Genomic DNA, 21,088 nt, shown 5'->3' with positions numbered 1-21,088 from the left:
TTTAAATACATTTTATTGCAATTGTAACAAGTTTGAAAATAATCACATGTGTATTGTATCAGTATTTGATCACCACTAAATATAAAACAATAAACGTCGAACTCAGATTATAAATGTTGTGAATTTGCTCTTCAACACACCGGCGTGCTGTACTAGTAACGAATTGGCATGTTCTGTTTACTTGACAAACCTTACGAATTGGTTGCCGGGTGGTGGAGGGTTTAACGACATTTATATTTACGCGATCTAACCCATAAAACCTATATGATGGAAAACAAGTTTTGATTGGAGTGACACATACCTGGTCACGTTCAACTGAAAAAGTGAATGATAATTAGTTCTTAATGCAGCCAAAACAGTCTGTACCTCTGGTCTGTGAATTATTTTGGTTCACCACATTCACCTCACTTATATGTGCCCTTATGCAATAAATATGCTCATGGGTCAAAATAAATATGATACATTATTGGGATTATTAGGGTTAGAAATATCTTTTACTCTAGTGATAGTGCCTTAAACTGATAACTAATCCTAGCAAACCTAGTGGCATTCCACAACATAATGTTGAGAAATTAACCCCTGATATCCTGCAATTATGGCAAAACCGCAATACCACAGTTCCTCCCATCATTTTGGAGGAATACTTGCAGGGATAATGTTGTTCCTCAACGCTGGTTTCTTAACACATCATCCAGAGAACTTCCACCGCCTCATACTCGCGTATTTTGAAATGGCTCCGTCCTGTTCTTATACCTGGTTGAGGTTGTCGGCCAGTACATGATCCACTATTTTAAACTTTTGCTGTAATTAGTGTGTCCTACAATGGTAGCTCTACCTGTAATGAGGGTACCCCGGGAAAATAGTTTTCAACTGGCTGGTCACCTGATAGTGCAAAGACTTGAACTCATTGTTAATGCTTTGGGTAGGCTGCCTTATTAGCAGATATATTACCTTCGACTATAACAGGTTTTTTTTTTTTGGGTAAGATCGTGTAAATATTTCTATGTCGTTAAACCCGCCACCACCCGACACAGCCAATTAGTAAGGTTTGTCACGTGGCACGTGTAATGATACATTTATACAGCTGGAACAATGTTCCTCACTGCCCACCAGGGATTATTTGTCTGTCTGACTGTCGTGCATAAATATATATATAATATAAACAGCTCTTTGATTGGTGGAGACCTACTGCCGGGTACGGAGAGGGGAGGTGCCTAAGGGAGGAGGGTCAGGGGAGGGGCCTAAGGAAGGGGGGAGTCAGGAGAGGGGCCTGAGTGGGGGGTGGCGTCAGAGCAGGGGCCTAAGGGAGGGGGGGTCAGGGGAGGGGCCTAAGGATATGGGGGGGGGGGGTGGTCAAGGGAAGGGCCTAAGGATATGGGGGGTTGGTTAGGGGAGGGGCCTAAGCAAGGGGGAGGGGCCGATAGTTAAGGGGGCTGGCTACCTGGCTGGCTGCCTGGCTACCTAAAGTGAAGTTATCTTTTATACAGGTAGGAACAACAGGTTCCATTTGTTTTATTATGTTTTATTTTTATTATTTTATTACTTCCCTTCTACGTGACTTTACCGAAAGAACCAAGAAGAGGTTCCACACTGCCCACCAGGAATTATTTGTCTGTCGTGCATCGGAATGCAGCCCACCCATGCCCCCCCACCGACCACCGAGCAGGGCCACGATTGGTTGAGGATGTCGGGGAGGGTGGGGGGAAGGGTAAACATGCCCACTCATCCAACTGCCCCCCCCCCCCGAACGCCGCGCTGAGTGTGTGTGTGAGTCTGAGAGTGTGAGAGTGAGTGTGTGTGAGTCTGAGAGTGTGAGAGTGAGTGTATCTGTGTGCGAGTCTGAGAGTGTAAGAGTGTGTGCGTGTGTGAGTCTGAGAGTGTGTGTGAGTCTGAAAGTGTGAGGGTGAGTGTGTGTCAGGGTGAGTGTGTGTGTGTGAGTCTGACAGTGTGAGAGTGAGTGTATGTGAGTCTGAGAGTGTGAGAGTGTGAGTGTGTGTGTCTGAGAGTGTGAGTGTGTGTGAGTCTGAGAGTGTGTGTGTGTGAGTCTGAAAGTGAGTGTGTGAGTCTGAGAGTGTGAGAGTGAGTGTGTGTGAGTCTGAGAGTGTGAAAGTGAGTGTGTGTGTGTCTGAGAGTGTGAGAGTAAGTATGTGTGTGTGAGTTTGAGAGTGTGAGGGTGAGTGTATGTGTGTGTGAGTCTGCGAGTGTGAGAGGGAGTGCGTGTGTGTGTGAGTCTGAGAGTGAGTGTGTGTGAGTTTGAGAGCGTGAGAGTGAGTGTGTGTGTGTGAGTCTGAGAGTGTGAGATTGAGTGTGTGTGTGTCTGAGAGTGTGAGAGTGAGTGTGTGTGTAAGTCTGAGAGTGTGAGAGTGAGTGTGTGTGTCTGCGAGTGTGAGTGTGTATCTGAGAGTGTGAGGGTGAGTGTGTGTGTGTGTGTGTCTGCGAGTGTGAGAGTGAGTGTGTGTGTGTGAGTCTGAGAGTGTGAGAGTGAGTGTGTGTGTGTCTGAGAGTGTGAGAGTGAGTGTGTGTGTAAGTCTGAGAGTGTGAGAGTGAGTGTGTGTGTCTGTGAGTGTGAGTGTGTGTCTGAGAGTGTGAGAGTGAGTGTGTGTGTGTGTGTGTCTGCGAGTGTGAGAGTGAGTGCGTGTGTGTGTGTGAGTCTGAGAGTGAGTGTGTGTGAGTCTGAGAGTGTTCGAGTGAGTGTGTGTGTGTCTGATAGTGTGAGTGTGTGTGTGAGTCTGAGAGGGTGAGAGTGAGTGTGTGTGTGAGTCTGATAGTGTGAGCGTGAGTATGTGTGAGTCTGAGAGTGTGTGTGAGTCTGAGAGTGTGAGAGTGAGTGTGTCTGATAGTGTGAGTGTGTCTGTGTGAGTCTGAGAGTATGAGAGTGAATGTGTGAGTGTGAGTCTGAGAGTGAATGTGTGTGTGTCTGAGAGTGTGAGAGTTAGTGTATGTGTGTGTGAGTCTGAGAGTGTGAGAGTGAGTGTGTGTGTGTCTGAGAGTGAGTGTGTGTTTGAGTCTGAGAGTGTGAGAGTGAGTGTGTGTGTGAGTCTGAGAGTGAGTGTGTGTTTGAGTCTGAGAGTGTGAGAGTGAGTGTGTGTGTGAGTCTGAGAGTGTGAGCGTGAGTATGTGTGAGTCTGAGAGTGTGAGAGTGTATGTGTGTGAGTCTGAAACTGTGAGAGTGAGTGTGTGTGTCTGAGAGTGTGAGAGTTAGTGTATGTGTGTGTGAGTCTGAGAGTGTGAGAGTGAGTGCGTGTGTGTGTGTGAGTCTGAGAGTGAGTGTGTGTGAGTTTGAGAGTGTTAGAGTGAGTGTGTGTGTGTCTGATAGTGTATGTGTGTGAGTCTGAAACTGTGAGAGTGAGTGTGTGTGTCTGAGAGTGTGAGGGTGAGTGTGTGTGTGTGAGTCTGAGACTGTGAGAGTGAGTGTGTGTGTGTGAGTCTGAGAGTCTGAGAGTGTGTGTGTGAGTCTGAGAGTGTGTGTGTGAGTCTGAGATTGTGAGAGTGTGTGTGTGTCTGCGAGTATGAGAGTGAGTGTGTGTATGAGTCTGAGAGTGTGAGAGTGAGTGTATGTGTGTGTGAGTCTGAGAGTATGAGAGTGAGTGTGTGTGTGTCTGAGAGTGTGAGAGTGAGTGTGTGAGTCTGAGAGTGTGAGGGTGAGTGTATGTGTGTGTGTGTGTGAGTCTGCGAGTGTGCGAGTGAGTGCGTGTGTGAGTGAGAGTGTGTGTGAGTCTGAGAGTGTGAGTGTGAGTGTGTCTGTGTGAGTCTGAGAGTATGAGAGTGAGTGTGTGAGTGTGAGTCTGAGAGTGTGAGAGGGAGTGTGTGTGTGAGTCTGAGAGTGTGAGAGTGAGTGTGTGTGTGTCTGAGAGTGTGAGAGTGAGTGTGTGTGAGTCTGAGAGTATGAGAGTGAGTGTGTGTGTGTCTGTGAGTGTGAGAGTGAGTGTGTGTGTGTGTCTGAGAGTGTGAGAGTGAGTGTGTGTGTGTCTGAGAGTGTGAGAGTGAGTGTATGTGTATGACTCTGAGAGTGAGTGTGTGTGAGTCTGAGAGTGTTAGAGTGAGTGTGTGTGTGTCTGATAGTGTGAGTGTGTGTGTGAGTCTGAGAGTGTGAGAGTTAGTGTGTGTGTGTGTGTCTGAGAGTGTGAGGGTGAGTGTGTGTGTGTCTGAGAGAGTGAGGGTGAGTGTATGTGTGTGTGAGTCTGCGAGTGTGAGAGTGAGTGCGTGTGTGTGTGCGAGTCTGAGAGTGAGTGTGTGTGAGTCTGAGAGTGTTAGAGTGAGTGTGTGTGTGTCTGATAGTGTGAGTGTGTGTGTGAGTCTGAGAGTGTGAGAGTTAGTGTGTGTGTGTGTGTCTGAGAGTGTGAGGGTGAGTGTGTGTGTGTGTCTGAGAGTGAGTGTGTGTTTGAGTCTGAGAGTGTGAGAGTGAGTGTGTGTGTGAGTCTGAGAGTGAGTGTGTGTTTGAGTCTGAGAGTGTGAGAGTGAGTGTGTGTGTGAGTCTGAGAGTGTGAGCGTGAGTATGTGTGAGTCTGAGAGTGTGAGAGTGTATGTGTGTGAGTCTGAAACTGTGAGAGTGAGTGTGTGTGTCTGAGAGTGTGAGAGTTAGTGTATGTGTGTGTGAGTCTGAGAGTGTGAGAGTGAGTGTGTGTGTCTGAGAGTGTGAGAGTGAGTGTGTGTGTGTGAGTCTGAGAGTGTGAGGGTGAGTGTATGTGTCTGCGAGTGTGAGTGTGTATCTGAGAGTGTGAGGGTGAGTGTGTGTGTGTGTGTGTCTGCGAGTGTGAGAGTGAGTGTGTGTGTGTGAGTCTGAGAGTGTGAGAGTGAGTGTGTGTGTGTCTGAGAGTGTGAGAGTGAGTGTGTGTGTAAGTCTGAGAGTGTGAGAGTGAGTGTGTGTGTCTGTGAGTGTGAGTGTGTGTCTGAGAGTGTGAGAGTGAGTGTGTGTGTGTGTGTGTCTGCGAGTGTGAGAGTGAGTGCGTGTGTGTGTGTGAGTCTGAGAGTGAGTGTGTGTGAGTCTGAGAGTGTTCGAGTGAGTGTGTGTGTGTCTGATAGTGTGAGTGTGTGTGTGAGTCTGAGAGGGTGAGAGTGAGTGTGTGTGTGAGTCTGATAGTGTGAGCGTGAGTATGTGTGAGTCTGAGAGTGTGTGTGAGTCTGAGAGTGTGAGAGTGAGTGTGTCTGATAGTGTGAGTGTGTCTGTGTGAGTCTGAGAGTATGAGAGTGAATGTGTGAGTGTGAGTCTGAGAGTGAATGTGTGTGTGTCTGAGAGTGTGAGAGTTAGTGTATGTGTGTGTGAGTCTGAGAGTGTGAGAGTGAGTGTGTGTGTGTCTGAGAGTGAGTGTGTGTTTGAGTCTGAGAGTGTGAGAGTGAGTGTGTGTGTGAGTCTGAGAGTGAGTGTGTGTTTGAGTCTGAGAGTGTGAGAGTGAGTGTGTGTGTGAGTCTGAGAGTGTGAGCGTGAGTATGTGTGAGTCTGAGAGTGTGAGAGTGTATGTGTGTGAGTCTGAAACTGTGAGAGTGAGTGTGTGTGTCTGAGAGTGTGAGAGTTAGTGTATGTGTGTGTGAGTCTGAGAGTGTGAGAGTGAGTGCGTGTGTGTGTGTGAGTCTGAGAGTGAGTGTGTGTGAGTTTGAGAGTGTTAGAGTGAGTGTGTGTGTGTCTGATAGTGTATGTGTGTGAGTCTGAAACTGTGAGAGTGAGTGTGTGTGTCTGAGAGTGTGAGGGTGAGTGTGTGTGTGTGAGTCTGAGACTGTGAGAGTGAGTGTGTGTGTGTGAGTCTGAGAGTCTGAGAGTGTGTGTGTGAGTCTGAGAGTGTGTGTGTGAGTCTGAGATTGTGAGAGTGTGTGTGTGTCTGCGAGTATGAGAGTGAGTGTGTGTATGAGTCTGAGAGTGTGAGAGTGAGTGTATGTGTGTGTGAGTCTGAGAGTATGAGAGTGAGTGTGTGTGTGTCTGAGAGTGTGAGAGTGAGTGTGTGAGTCTGAGAGTGTGAGGGTGAGTGTATGTGTGTGTGTGTGTGAGTCTGCGAGTGTGCGAGTGAGTGCGTGTGTGAGTGAGAGTGTGTGTGAGTCTGAGAGTGTGAGTGTGAGTGTGTCTGTGTGAGTCTGAGAGTATGAGAGTGAGTGTGTGAGTGTGAGTCTGAGAGTGTGAGAGGGAGTGTGTGTGTGAGTCTGAGAGTGTGAGAGTGAGTGTGTGTGTGTCTGAGAGTGTGAGAGTGAGTGTGTGTGAGTCTGAGAGTATGAGAGTGAGTGTGTGTGTGTCTGTGAGTGTGAGAGTGAGTGTGTGTGTGTGTCTGAGAGTGTGAGAGTGAGTGTGTGTGTGTCTGAGAGTGTGAGAGTGAGTGTATGTGTATGACTCTGAGAGTGAGTGTGTGTGAGTCTGAGAGTGTTAGAGTGAGTGTGTGTGTGTCTGATAGTGTGAGTGTGTGTGTGAGTCTGAGAGTGTGAGAGTTAGTGTGTGTGTGTGTGTCTGAGAGTGTGAGGGTGAGTGTGTGTGTGTCTGAGAGAGTGAGGGTGAGTGTATGTGTGTGTGAGTCTGCGAGTGTGAGAGTGAGTGCGTGTGTGTGTGCGAGTCTGAGAGTGAGTGTGTGTGAGTCTGAGAGTGTTAGAGTGAGTGTGTGTGTGTCTGATAGTGTGAGTGTGTGTGTGAGTCTGAGAGTGTGAGAGTTAGTGTGTGTGTGTGTGTCTGAGAGTGTGAGGGTGAGTGTGTGTGTGTGTCTGAGAGTGAGTGTGTGTTTGAGTCTGAGAGTGTGAGAGTGAGTGTGTGTGTGAGTCTGAGAGTGAGTGTGTGTTTGAGTCTGAGAGTGTGAGAGTGAGTGTGTGTGTGAGTCTGAGAGTGTGAGCGTGAGTATGTGTGAGTCTGAGAGTGTGAGAGTGTATGTGTGTGAGTCTGAAACTGTGAGAGTGAGTGTGTGTGTCTGAGAGTGTGAGAGTTAGTGTATGTGTGTGTGAGTCTGAGAGTGTGAGAGTGAGTGTGTGTGTCTGAGAGTGTGAGAGTGAGTGTGTGTGTGTGAGTCTGAGAGTGTGAGGGTGAGTGTATGTGTGTGTGAGTCTGCGAGTGTGAGAGTGAGTGCGTGTGTGTGTGTGAGTCTGAGAGTGAGTGTGTGTGAGTTTGAGAGTGTTAGAGTGAGTGTGTGTGTGTCTGATAGTGTGTGTGTGAGTCTGAGAGTGTGAGAGTGTGTGTGTGAGTCTGAAACTGTGAGAGTGAGTGTGTGTGTCTGAGAGTGTGAGGGTGAGTGTGTGTGTGTGAGTCTGAGACTGTGAGAGTGAGTGTGTGTGTGTGAGTCTGAGAGTCTGAGAGTGTGTGTGTGAGTCTGAGAGTGTGTGTGTGAGTCTGAGATTGTGAGAGTGTGTGTGTGTCTGCGAGTATGAGAGTGAGTGTGTGTGTATGAGTCTGAGAGTGTGAGAGTGAGTGTATGTGTGTGTGAGTCTGAGAGTATGAGAGTGAGTGTGTGTGTGTGTCTGAGAGTGTGAGAGTGAGTGTGTGAGTCTGAGAGTGTGAGGGTGAGTGTATGTGTGTGTGTGTGTGAGTCTGCGAGTGTGCGATTGAGTGCGTGTGTGAGTGAGAGTGTGTGTGAGTCTGAGAGTGTGAGTGTGTCTGTGTGAGTCTGAGAGTATGAGAGTGAGTGTGTGAGTGTGTGTCTGAGAGTGTGAGAGTGAGTGTGTGTGAGTCTGAGAGTATGAGAGTGAGTGTGTGTGTGTCTGTGAGTGTGAGAGTGAGTGTGTGTGTGTGTCTGAGAGTGTGAGAGTGAGTGTGTGTGTGTCTGAGAGTGTGAGAGTGAGTGTATGTGTATGAGTCTGAGATTGTGAGGGTGAGTGTATGTGTGTGTGAGTCTGCGAGTGTGAGAGTGAGTGGGTGTGTGTGTGTGTGTGAGTCTGCGAGTGAGTGTTTGTGAGTCTGAGAGTGTTAGAGTGAGTGTGTGTGTGTGTCTGATAGTGTGAGTGTGTGTGTGAGTCTGAGAGTGTGAGAGTGAGTGTGTGTGTGAGTCTGAGAGTGAGTGTGTGTGTGAGTCTGAGAGTGCGAGTGTGAGTGTGTGTGTGTCTGAGAGTGTGAGAGTGAGTGTGTGAGTCTGAGAGTATGAGGGTGAGTGTATGTGTGTGTGTGTGAGTCTGCGAGTGTGCGAGTGAGTGCGTGTGTGTGAGTCTGAGAGTGTGTGTGAGTCTGAGAGTGTGAGAGTAAGTGTGTCTGATAGTGTGAGTGTGTCTGTGTGAGTCTGAGAGTATGAGAGTGAGTGTGTGAGTGTGAGTCTGAGAGTGTGAGAGGGAGTGTGTGTGTGAGTCTGAGAGTGTGAGAGTGAGTGTGTGTGTGTGTCTGAGAGTGTGAGAGTGAGTGTGTGTGTGTGAGTCTGAGAGTATGAGAGTGAGTGTGTGTGTGTCTGTGAGTGTGAGAGTGAGTGTGTGTGTGTGTCTGAGAGTGTGAGAGTGAGTGTGTGTGTGTCTGAGAGTGTGAGAGTGAGTGTATGTGTGTGAGTCTGAGATTGTGAGGGTGAGTGTATGTGTGTGTGAGTCTGCGAGTGTGAGAGTGAGTGGGTGTGTGTGTGTGAGTCTGCGAGTGAGTGTGTGTGAGTCTGAGAGTGTTAGAGTGAGTGTGTGTGTGTCTGATAGTGTGAGTGTGTGTGTGAGTCTGAGAGTGTGAGAGTGAGTGTGTGTGTGAGTCTGAGAGTGAGTGTGTGTGTGTGTCTGAGAGTGAGTGTATGTGTGTGAGAGTCTTAGTTACCTAGAGTGTTATACAGGTAGGAACAACAGGTTCCACACTGCCCACCAGGGATTATTTGTCGGTCTGTCGTGCATACACGGAATTCCGCCCATCCATGCACCTCCCCACCGAACACTGAGCTACGCCGCGATTGGTTGACGATGTCGGGGAGGGTGGGGGGGAAGGGTCAACATGCCCACTCATCCAACTGCCCCCCCCCCCCCGAACGCCGCGCTCTCCAACCAAGTCCCTACCTGCCCACTCCGAAGGAACGTGTTTTATTTACGTGATCTAGCCCAAAAAAACCTGTATTATGGATATTGGTCGCAAAAGCCTACGTTTTAAACTACCTTAGAGTTATTTTTTATGCTGGCTCATGACTGGAGGGAGCTCCAAGCATATGATTTCTGGGCACATTGGTGAGACCACATTCGGGAATAGAGTAGCCATTGGCTGTAGGTTCGTGGCTGCCAGTAAAGTGACAGACCACGGGGATGTAGGCGAGCCAGCAGAAAATATTCAGTTGGCAGAATTTGGCCTACAGCTCAGGAATGGGGGTGCCAGGATGTACGGCAAAGGCTCGGAAGGGCAGCACAGGTGAGTGATGTTAAAGGTAGATCAGCTGGAAGCTTTGCCAGATGTGGCAAAGACCCAAGCTAACAGACGACAAAGCAAGGCTGCTCTGTAGCCATCAGCTGCTGTCGAAGCTGCCTTCACCAACACTTCCGTTACTACTATTACGCGACCGCTACTGTTAGTGCTATTGCTGCCTTGTACTGGTGTTGCTCCTGATTCTGTTGGTGCTGCAGTAACCATTTAAAAAAATCAAATATCAGTAACTGCTGAAGGGTAGATATTTGGGAAAAATTATTTTAATTTGCAAATACTTTTTGGCAACCCTTTGATCAATTAGGCCAGTTTTGAAAGGCGTATGTTTGTTTCTAATAGTACCTTCATCCTCCAGGTTGGTTCATATTGGATCATTTTTGTGAGTTAAAGTGTCCCCCATCCACCCAATTAAAGTAATATGAAGACCTAATATAATTGTATCATGTTCATATTCATTGGCATTTCTAATAACTCTACTGACGTTATTTTTACTTTTATTTCATTTGTATACAGTGTCTCATCGGGTTTTGTCCCGCTCCGACCACGAGGTAAACAATATACCATTGGTGTGTTCAGCATTTATCAAAAACCCCATAATGCAAACTTCAAAAGCAATTCCACTTGATCCAAAGAGGGTGCTGCTGAGTGGATTTATCAAGCCAGTGGAAAAACACTTCCTTGCGCTTTATGTGGAGGCCTGCAGTGCCACTGGTGAATTTCAAATAGAGGACACCGACAACAACATTTCTAAAGTTATTACCTTCTTGACCAACGTTGGTAAGTAGGTGACATTTTATAACGCCTATCATTTTATGACATGTACCATTTTAAGGGTGATCCTGACCGACTCACACTGCCGCTTGGGTTTTATTTGTAAATATTTGGAAGGTGGCTCCTTTTGCAAATAGTGTAATGCTTGCTGTGGTGGGTGGCGAGACATGAGGCGGGCATGGTATTGGGAGGGAGATGAGCAATACAATAAGTCCTCGTTTAACGGTGTAGACGGGTTACCGAAAAGTTATGCGTCAAGTGAAAAATGTGCTAAGTGAAATAATTTCCCCGTAAAAAAATTAATTATAAAGTTTGCAAATATAATATGTACGAGGCACACACAGGAAGATGGCGGGACAAAACAGATAAGAGTCACTTACAATTCTGCAGCACCTATTCTGTGGACCATATGGTTGTGATACCGTCATATAAGGAAACCTGCAAACAAATGGCACCCTCCCTCAGCAGATCACTTGAGAGGTAATTTCTGCCTAGCGCTTTACCTGGTTTCAGGCTCTGGATCGCCCTTAGCATTTCTTCAACTGAAGGCACAGCAGCCAGCCACTCACAGGGTTAGACTCCTTTCCAGGCACCACATTTTCTGTAAGGTCAACCACACTTAGCCCCATGTTTTCATCTAAGCAGAGGGGTTTCCTGTCCCCAAGACCTCACAAAAATCTTCATAAAACCTGAAAACCTGTTCCTGGGGGTCAAAGATAAGATACTCATTCGTTAAGGATGGTAATAGTTGTGATGCTGCAAGTCACTTTTTTGATGTAAATAAAAAGTTACTTGAGATTGCATGCTCTTGAGGCAGTTTATATCTCCTTAACAACCTGTAACAAACCACTCATCTTTGTGATGCTGCATGTCTCTCCAACCTATGAGGGAAGGCTGCAGTAAGCCTCCTCATTCTCGGACGAGGGATGTTGTAGATGGTGGGAGTGGGCCTGCGGCTTTCTCAGCTTGTTGGAACACCTCCTCCAAAACTCAGAGTCTCTGGAGAGGTCGGGACCATTTACCAAATGCAGCCATTGCAGCTGCATGAATGGATGGTGCTTCAGATGCAGTGAGGTCTAATCGTCATACATCCCCAACAACAGCGTCCATAACAATTGCTAACCCAGGAAGACATAGGCGAGCATCAGGAAACCTGGTTATTTAATGAGGTAAGAATGACAGGTTATGGCAACCCTTATCATGTTGTAACGATTCTAAATAGTTACCCTATCCATGAAAGCTGAAGAGGAGGCCCGTGTAGCTATTGATGCAGAGTTGTTCTCAGCGTGGCAAGTCCCCACACTCCGACAGTCGACATCGCTCACCCAGCTATAGAAGTGGTCTTTCCACACTCCAACAGTTAAATAGAGCCCTCCTCGTGGCTCTGGGTGTGGCGTGTCGCCCCTACCCCACTCCAGCAGACTGGACCCACCCCTCTCAGCACAGCACACTCAGCCCCAGGTACAACACTCAACTTCTGGGGCTGCACTGCTTGAGGTTATCGCAGCCCTGGTCGGGATGCTCCATTCTCCAGCAGTGGATAAGGCCCTCTTGCCCCACTCGGTGTGATTCCTCCACACTCCCGCAGTAGATCAGGCTCTGTTGCCCCACTCGGTGCGATTCCTCCACATTCCAGCAGTGAATCAGGCCCTCCTGCCCCACTCGGTGTGGTTTCTTCCCACTCCAGCATTGGATCAGGCCCTCTTACCACACCCGGTGTGGTTCCTCTACTACCGCAGTAGATCAGGCCCTCCTGCTGCACTCGGTATGGTTCCGCCACACTCCAGCAGTATATCAGGACCCTCTTGCTGCACTCAGTATGGTCCCTCCTCACTCAAACAGCGGATCAGGCCCTCTTGCTCCACTCGGTGTGGTTCCTCCACACTCCAGCCGTGGATCAGACCCTCTTGCCCCACTCGGTGTGGTTCCTCCACACTCCAGCTGTGGATCAGACCCTCTTGCCCCACTCGGTGTGGTTCCTTCACACTCTAGGCCCTCTGGCCGGTGGCCGGTGGCCGGTGGCTCCTGTGCTTGGCTTCCTTCCTCGCTTTTATAGCCGTTAAATTAACATAATTGGGCTTCCCCACACCCATTATCCTACAACCGGTCCCACCAGTTATTACCGGCACAGCAGGGGTGTGATCCTCAAGTTTAACCTCATCACATTGACTCCCTTATCAAGAGAGGCAACGTTTAGTTTGACTTCATCTCCCGTGAGTGTGAAAGAGAGACCACACCTCGGCTTGTCCTGGGCAGCTACTACTGACATCTACTCAGGTAGTCGGCACCAATGTTGTCAGCAACTTTAATACTGCGTAAGGTGTACCGATAGGGTTGCAATGACAATGCCCATCTCATCACTCGGACATTTTCAATTTGTGATCTGTTCAGGAAAATTAAGGGCTTGTGATTGGTTTCCAATATGAACTCGCTGCCATATAGGAACATCCGAAACTTGTGCACCCCCCCCCACACACACTAATGTCAGCACTCTTTCTAATAGTTGAGTACCGTGTCTCCCTTCTTAACAATTTCTGACTGTTGTACATCACGGTAAAAATTTTACTTTAAGCTTTCGTGACTGCAGGAATACATATTCTATGGGTATTTCGGTAAAGCCACGTACAGTAGAACAAAAAAGAAAAAAAAAACATCACGGCGTTTCGATCGCAACACAAGCAATCGTCTTCAGGTGAGACAGAGAAAACTGCTGAGACAAGATCTAATATAGGCCTGAGATGGGTGCATCAAGGTAGGTGGGTGGAGCTAGAGATGGTCCAACTATAGAGGCTGGGGCAGTGGCCTTTGTATTGTGAGAGATTAGCATGTCAATGGCTGGGGCAGTGGCCTTTGTATTGTGAGAGATTAGCCTGTTGGGCGCCACCAAAGCTGCGAAGGTGGTCATTGTATTGTGTGTAGCCAAAGGGTAAGTGGGCGGGGCTAGCGGTGGTATTTGCATGTAAATGTACGACCGAAAGGCGCCCTGAGGCTGTGGACGTGGCCATTGTATTTTGAGAGACTAGCATGTTAATGTAAGAGAACCACCGCAACGGTGGATGTGCTAGTGAGACATTCAGCCAGTTTTTTTTCAACGATGTTTCTACCCAACACTGATCCGTATCTCACACTTTACCCCCAATAAACTTAATATTATCTCCCTAAATGTAAAGGGGCGCCGCGGTGACAAGATGTTAACTACCTCGCCTGGTATACAGGAGGTTGTGGGTTCGAACCTGACCCTGACGCCTCCTGTATATTTGTAGTTTGCACTGTTTCTCGCCTCGTGGTTGCATGGATTTTTCTCCAGTATGTCCAGTTTTTCCCTCCACATTTAGAATCAACGTGCTTTAAAAGTATTTGGCTGCTATAAATGTCCACATAAGCCACTTCATTGGGCTACCATTTGTGGCCAGGCCACTTCTGAAAAAGAGATATATAGCTCAGTGGGCCTTATCTGGTAAAATAAAAAATTGTTTAGTTTTAGTAAATGGTCTCAACCACCCCACCACCCCATCAATATACCTAAATGAGCAACCGTGAGGATGTTGCATTTCCTTCTTGGAAGCCACTTTTATATTTCGATTTTCATTATTTCATTTTTCTGAGGGTGGATGTTGGTGGTGCATATTGACTTTGTTGAAATGGTACCATGTACAACATTTGAATTCTGATTTTAAGAGAGCCAGTGTTTGACTAGAGCAGCTCGGACAGTCCAAAAACTCTCAATAGTGGCTACTACGTTATTTTGTATAGAGGTGAATGAGGAATCAAAAAACAATATAGCTGATCAGATGGCCCCAAAATCAGTGTGAGGGTGTCGAGTCTGTGATGACCCTTTTTAGGTTGGAGGACGATGTACAATATCTAGGTAGATTGAGCAATAGTTTCCATGCAGGATAAACACAGCATGCAGCCTCGCCACTCAAGATGGAAAATAGGGGCTGGGGGTTCAACACTTTCAGAATAAGTTGACCCATGGGAAGCTCACAACAAGCACCATGGGACTTGTCAAGTTTGTAGAACAGTTTATGGCCACTGCACCACTGCTCCCTACAAAAATAGACACACATACATGATACAAGATTCAAGGCTAATCCAAAAGGCTTATTTGACCCATGCTTCACCATGCTGCTCTGTGTGGGTTTGTAATGGAGTGGCCCAAGATTGGTTCAGATATCACTCACTGCTGACTATAGCTGTCTTCCAGACTCAAGCTCAAGGGACTGGTATATAATGCAATGCAATGCACAAACCACTACACCACCGCACCACCCTCATCAGACGGTAAAGTGCACGCAGGCTGAAAACAGATAAGAGTCATTATTACACGGAAAGGTGATTTATAGATAGTAGAAAGTGCTATTGTGTACATAAGCTGGGTCCTCCCAGCATGCCATGCATGTCACATGATGTCATAAATACTGCATGTATGAGCTGTGTTGTATCACAAGCGAAGGCACACTGCTGATAGAGGACATACTTTGTTGTGTTAAAAGTCCTCTTGGACTATTCAATATAGTGAGTTTCAGAATACATGTTTTATGTTGTTCGAGGTTGGATAGCTGGATCAGTTGAAGAGACTTCCTGATTAAAAGCTGTTTGAAGTATTGTTGTTTTCGCGTCTTCACTTGAGCTAGTGTAAAACTCCATGTGCTACACTCGTAATAAGTCTGTTGATATATCATCGGCAAACTTGAGACTACAAGTATATTTTTAACCTTCAGACCATATTTACATCAATTCCGAATACGAAAATAAGCATTTCAAGTCATCTTCTTAAGTTCTAAAATATTTTTCTAAAAACAAAGATGTGCATTATTGTATTCCGAATGTATATTGTTTTGTTTTTATTCCAGATATAGAATGCTTTATAGAGTGCTGTGGGAAAAGAGAATTCAACAAAGAATGTATCAAAGCTCAGCAACTTCCAATGACAAATTGTGTGCTGATTGAAAACCTGCCTGAACATGTTGACGAGAGTGAGGTGCGGCTATATTTGGAGAGTATGCCAGGGCCAGGAGTGAAAGTGCAAAATGTTAAACTTGAGACTGAAGATGATACTGCCATAATCCACCTCAACAGTATTGAAGGTGAATTGAATTGCATTAATTGTACACACATACAGTTAAAGTATATATTATACTGGAAATAATTAACGTACGATTTTAGGTATTGTCTATTCTACTCACGTTACATAATTCCATGCAATGTTTCTACAATAAGATGCTAAAATAATTGCTTATTTTCCCCTGCTGTGGCCACAATCCCATTTAATTTGTCATGTTTGATCTTTGCTCTGTGATCCATCATCATAACTATGAGGAATAAACAATGTAACACACGTTAGCAATGCAATGCACATTCAACAAATTCTGTTTTTGAGAAGCCCGCAGGATTTCTGGGGCTTATCACCCTTCATTTAATGTGCTGCTGTATTGGGAGAATTTTCAGGGCTTTTATGGTTGATTGATATCCATTTTCAGGGGTATTAACTGTATGGAAGGCATGGCTGTTTTGTTTTGCGCAATATCTATAGGAATGTGCAGTCGTAGTCAAATTAATGCAGCCACCCTGAGCTATTTGTGTCTTGCATTGCCTTTTTACTTATGGCTTCAGGCACGGGGCTCATGTGTAGTGTTTTTATTTCACGTGGACAACTTTTTCTCCTGTCACTTTCTATTTAACTGAACTCCTCGCGTTCGACACCCCGTAACTCCGTCGCAACTCTCCTGCTTGCGCTGCTCGCCTGCTTCGCTCTGGTCGCTTTGATCACTCCGCTCTCTCTCTCTTTCCTAGCCTCTCCACTGCTAGCCTGTTCTCTCTCTCACTCTCCTAGCCTCTACACTGCTAGCCTGTTCTCTCTCTCACTCTCCTAGCCTCTCTTTTTTACGATCAGAGGAAACAAGAATATGCTAGGTGTATTTGGCACTTTGCTTCGTTCATCATTTCGTTTTTCTTTTTTTTAAAGCTTTGCTTTACATAACCGCCCCCTTTTTAAATGAAAGATTTAAGAAAATATTTATTCGCTCTGCTCTCCTTAACCTCTCACTATACCCCTCTCTCTACCCCCCCCCCTCTCTCTGTACCTCCTCTCTTCCTACTTCATGTCGCTCTCTCGCTCTCTCTCTCTCTCACTCTCTCGCTCGCTCTCTCTCTCGCTCTCCCTCTCACTCTCTTAACTACGACAAGTGCTGCATCTGCACGCAGCCCTTCTCGCAGTCCAACGGCCTCCGACGGGTAGCTTATATCTGCATGCAAAGCTCTCCATCATCTGCCACCGAGCACACGGCCTCCTCCAGTGCCCACTGCTCCTTGAAGGCCGGCACGGCGTGGGTCAGCCGCGCATAGCGGAACTCCAGTCCCACCCTGGCTCCGACCAGAGCGTGGAAGATGGCCAGGCTGCTGGCCGGACGTTTCCCCTCCAGGGCCACCTTCCTCGCCCTGTATATGGTGAGCTTGGCGTAGCCGACGAGCACGTTGACCAGCCCCTGAAGATGTTGGGGTCCGTCGCCCTTCAGGTATCCAAAGATGAGGACCGTCGGAGAGAAGTGGAGGCTGAACTTTAGGAGGATGTTTCTTAGGACCTTGAACAGCAAGTCCAGGCTCTCCACTACTAGCCTGTCCTCTCTCTCTCACTCTCCTAGCCTCTCCATTGCTAGCCTGTTCTCTCTCACTCTCCTAGCCTCTCCACTGCCAGCCTGCCTGCCACGCTCCGCTCGTTTCGAACTCTCTGCTGCTGGCCTACCACTACTCACTCTAATAGTTTCCCACCGTACACTCTGCTAGCCTTTCCATTGCTAGCCTATTACTATACACTCTGATAGCTACTCCACTGCTAGCCTCTCACTATATCTTCTGCTAGCTTCCCTACTGCTTACCTACCACGAGATATTCTGCCAGCTTCTCCACTGCTAGCCTTCCGCTATATACTCTGCCAGCTTCTCCACTGCTAGCCTTCCGCTATATACTCTGCTAGTTTCTTCACTGCTAGCCTTCCGCTATATACTCTGCTAGCTTCTCCACTGCTAGCTATACTTTCTGCTAGCTTCTCTACTGCTAACACAACCACACATTAAGGTAAATCCTGAACAGTGTGATATCCTATACTCCCCACCCCAATGTGTGCAGTTACTACTATAGAGTCAGTAGCAGGGGCGGTTTCTTCATTAGGGTGATTGGGCGACGCACCACCAATTCATTCAACCACAGAGTCACGCTAGCCGTCACTGTGCCTCTGGATATAGTCCAATCAGCGCCATGTCACGTTCTGTGGAGTACCGCCTCTATTTGGGCGATTTCACTCCGGCTCAGAATCGCCCCGAGTGGCCCCATAGACTTACATTCAAAGATGTTTTTTTTCGACCGGGGGGCGCTGCAATGCATTCTCTATGGCTTCCGGGAGGGCTCGCCCTAACGTGCTTACGTCGTCATACGTAAGCACGTTTCATCCAACAATATAATTTGTCGCCACCTAGTGGAATCTTTAATAAAAGAAACTTGAGTGGATTGTATTAATAGTGAGTATAGAAACAAACAAGATGTATTGTAAGAGTCACTTTATTTTTCATTAATATTAAAGAAGTGAAGTTGCCTTTACATGCTTAAGCTGTTAATTTATCCATTGCATGGGTGGACCTTATCCTTATCAATCATCCAGACATTTGCCCCCCCTGAGAGATTTTGCAGGAGCCGCCACTGGTCAGTAGATATGACAATAGTCAGTAGATACTACTATAGAGTCAGTAGATACTACTGTAATGACGACCTGGCACACTTTCTTGAGATAGTTTATTTTATTGAAGACACGTTTGCTTGAACAGGCGGAGACCCCAAGTTCAGCAGCCCCGAGTCTCCCGCGCATCTCCCTTATAAACGGTCCAAGGCCTCGCCCCCATTCCCGAACCTTCTCGCTGGATCTAGACCGCTCGCTCTACCAGCAGACTCTACGGTCTTCTTCCGTCACCTGGCCATGCTCCTATTCCCAATCATGCCCGTAGCCACCAGTCCATCCGTACTGCAAGCTTGTTCCCCTGTCATTATCTCCCATGGCCACTCATCCATTCGCACTGCAGGCTGACTGCCCTGTCATTACCTCCCATGGCCACTAGTCCACTCACACTGTAAGTTGACTCTACTGTCATTACACTACTATAGAGTCAGTAGATACTGCTATAGAGTCAGTAGATAACACTATAATCAGAAGAAACTACAATAGAGTTAGTAGTTACTACTGTAGTGACGTCACTACTATGTCGGGTCTGCACACACATGACGTCACTACCATGTTGGGTCTGTACACACACGACGTCACTGCCAGGTCAGGCAGTGCGGAGGCTGTTGACGTTTGCCATGGAGGTCGTGGCAGGCCGTGGCACTCTGGGTGACCCCGGCCAGACACGTGACTGGATCAAGGCGGTGGCCAGGGTCCAGGGGGGACTCTGGCGGTCACGTGGTCGTGGTCTGGAGCCTTCTCGAGGGTCGAGAAGGGGGGCGTGGTCAGGGTGTGGCCAGCCACGTTGGAAAGGCATATAAGCGGGCGCCGCTGAGAGAGCGGGGCTGTTCGCGCCCGGGATGAAGATGCCTTATGAAGACTGAAGACGAAAAGGTCGGGGCCAAGGTCCACGTAGCGTGGCCACGCCAGCTATAATACCTGAGTGTTAATGAGAGTAGGTCGGTGGTCACCACCCTATGTATAGTGTGTGTAACAAGTGTTAATAAATAGTGTTGCCTCCACAGAAGAGTGTGCGCCTCAATCGAACACATTACATTTGGTGCCAAAAGTGACCAATTTAGGTTATATTTACCTAGCGTGAGGTGGAATGCTCAAACATCGAAAGCAACCTGCCAGACACTCCTTGGACAAAGAGGACGACGGAGACTTCATCCCACCGACATCCCTGGGGATGGCAGTGCCGGATGGTCCCGCTGAGGCTCCGCTGCCAACAGAGCAGCGCTGCGCGACTCAGGCGGTGGACCCACCGCTGCCCAAGACTTGCCGAACGGCCAGCACCCACCTCGCAGAGATGCTGGGCACTGCGGCCGAGTTGGTCGCCAAGCTCGACGGCGGGGAGCCGTCGTCGGAGAAGCCACGTGGCGTCGACATCGTTTCCGCCACCGTCCAAGCGCACGATTCTCCCGCCGCGCCGCCCGAACACGCAGCATCCATTTTGGTGGTAACGCGCGGCGGGGAGGCCGCCATTTTCCCTCACTCGCCAGCTGTGCCACGGGACGTCCCTGCACTGCATCGCCGGCTCCCATTTGTGCGGGAGTTCACTGCGGCTGGCGGGGATTGTGAGGTGTTCAAACCCTGCTTCTCCACGAGCTGCACTCTTGTGGGGCGAATGGAGGAAGAAGCTTTGAAAGCGCTTCCCACCTCTCTCAACAACAACGCGTTGGCTGCATTTTACGTCATCCCGCCAGCGCAGCGGTCCATGCTGCAACAAGCGTTCAAGGATATGGCTGCAGTCCACGACCCGCCATCCAGTGTGCACAACAGATTTGCTGAGCATCAGCGGGGGGAAACCGAGATGCCCCTCGCCTTCAGAAGTGCTCTGCTGTCTCTGCCGCAGGCAGCGTTTCCAAAGATGGAGCCGGCGGGCATTGATTCATTGGTCTTGGAAAGACTGTTGGGGCTGGCGAAAGAGTTAAATGTTACCCTTCCTGCCTCAGAGGAGGATGATCCGTCGTCCCTGGTAATCGCACGCTGCATACAGACTCACCTTGGGTTGAAGAGACATAAGGGGCTGGTGACATGTGCTGCACCCGCGAGCGGACGCGAAGAGTTGGAAGAGGACGAGCCTGCCCCACTTTGTGCTGCGGTCGACGGTGGTGCTGGACGGAGGTGTGACATGGCGAGCGGGGGAGGCTGCGGCTGCCCTCGAGGAGCCTTCCCTTACCCGGGCTCCAGCCGCGCCGTCTGCTACAACTGCGGTCTGCCAGAACACGTCGCCTCGGGGTGCCGCGCTGCTCGTTGGGGATGTTTTGGACCGCCATCGTCGTCTTCCCAGCCAACGTCGACTACGAGGGGCCCCCAAGCGAGTCGCGGTGCACCACACACTTGGCCCTCGTTCCCACCTCACCCATCTCATTATCACGTGCATCCGCGTACTGTCGTTGCTTGTCCTCGTCGCGTTGCATCGCATAGGAAATTTCTTGCTTTGGGAGAGGGTTGGCCACTCAGCCTGACCAGTGGTCACAGTTAGCCCATCACGTTGTCGCCGCGACCGCCCGTTAATCCACGGCCGTCGGCACCATACAGGGTGTTGAGGTGCGACATCTTATTGATACGGGGGCTTCCGCCACCATGGTTTCTAAACTGATATTTTATATTTTGCTGCGGAATTGCCGTATGTTGCGCCCCGTTACTGTTCCGTATTTCGCCGCTAATAGGGGACCGTTGGGAATATTGGGCCAAATTTCGGCAGAGGTGGCCATTGCGGACATTAAATTGGAAGGGCCCATGTTGGTTTCCACATCCCTGGTGGTGTCGTGCTTGTTGGGGACGGACTTCCTTGGAAAGATGCCCCTCAAAATTTTAACGGACCGAGGTTGCTTGGAGTTGCCCTCGGGAAGGCGTATCACGTTTTTGTCACTGCCTACTAGAATGCACAATGCTAACGCATCTATTCCGGCGCTTGTGACCGACACGGTCACAATTCGCCTGGGGGCACAAATGCTTGTCCCCCTGCGGCTGCGCAGGCCGCTTGATCAGGATGCCACTGCTGGGGGAATTGTGTTGGGACCGTCAAATAAAGCAGATCGCGGGATGTCGCTTGTGGGGGCCCAGTCGCTGGTTTAGAGGGATCGGCAGCCCTTTATTCAAGTGCTGAATGTGGGGCCGGCCGCGTTTGTTATTCAAGCGGGTACAGTACTCACTCATGTGTCTGCCGCGTCGGTCCACGGTGATATGATTGGGGGATTTGCGATGTCACAGAACACGGGACGCGCGCGGTCTAATGAAGATGGGTCGGCGGATGCGCTTTGCTTCGAGAATCGGGACCTGTCCGGGGCTCAGAGGTCCGCGTTGTATGCATTGTTGCTTGAATTCAGTGATAT

The 21,088-nt window shown here is 48.6% G+C and overlaps 1 protein-coding gene across 6 annotated transcripts in view; it reads left to right on the top strand.

Annotated features, from left to right (window-relative positions):
* LOC144729830 (protein mono-ADP-ribosyltransferase PARP14-like) overlaps positions 1–21,088 on the top strand; it is a 117,051-nt gene that overhangs the window by 12,473 nt on the left and 83,490 nt on the right. For 5 of the 6 annotated variants that reach the window (XM_078610348.1, XM_078610364.1, XM_078610356.1 and 2 more), the window contains 2 exons: positions 9,776–10,039; positions 14,890–15,123. In XM_078610348.1, the coding sequence (XP_078466474.1) occupies positions 9,776–10,039; positions 14,890–15,123 (498 nt within the window). The remainder of the gene's footprint in view (positions 1–9,775; positions 10,040–14,889; positions 15,124–21,088) is intronic. The other variant, XM_078610363.1, reaches the window with a different exon arrangement.

This window comes from Lampetra planeri, chromosome 2 (assembly GCF_965212315.1).
Source record: "Lampetra planeri chromosome 2, kcLamPlan1.2.h2, whole genome shotgun sequence".
NCBI lineage: Eukaryota > Metazoa > Chordata > Hyperoartia > Petromyzontiformes > Petromyzontidae > Lampetra > Lampetra planeri.
This window is presented reverse-complemented; position numbering and strand designations above follow the sequence as displayed.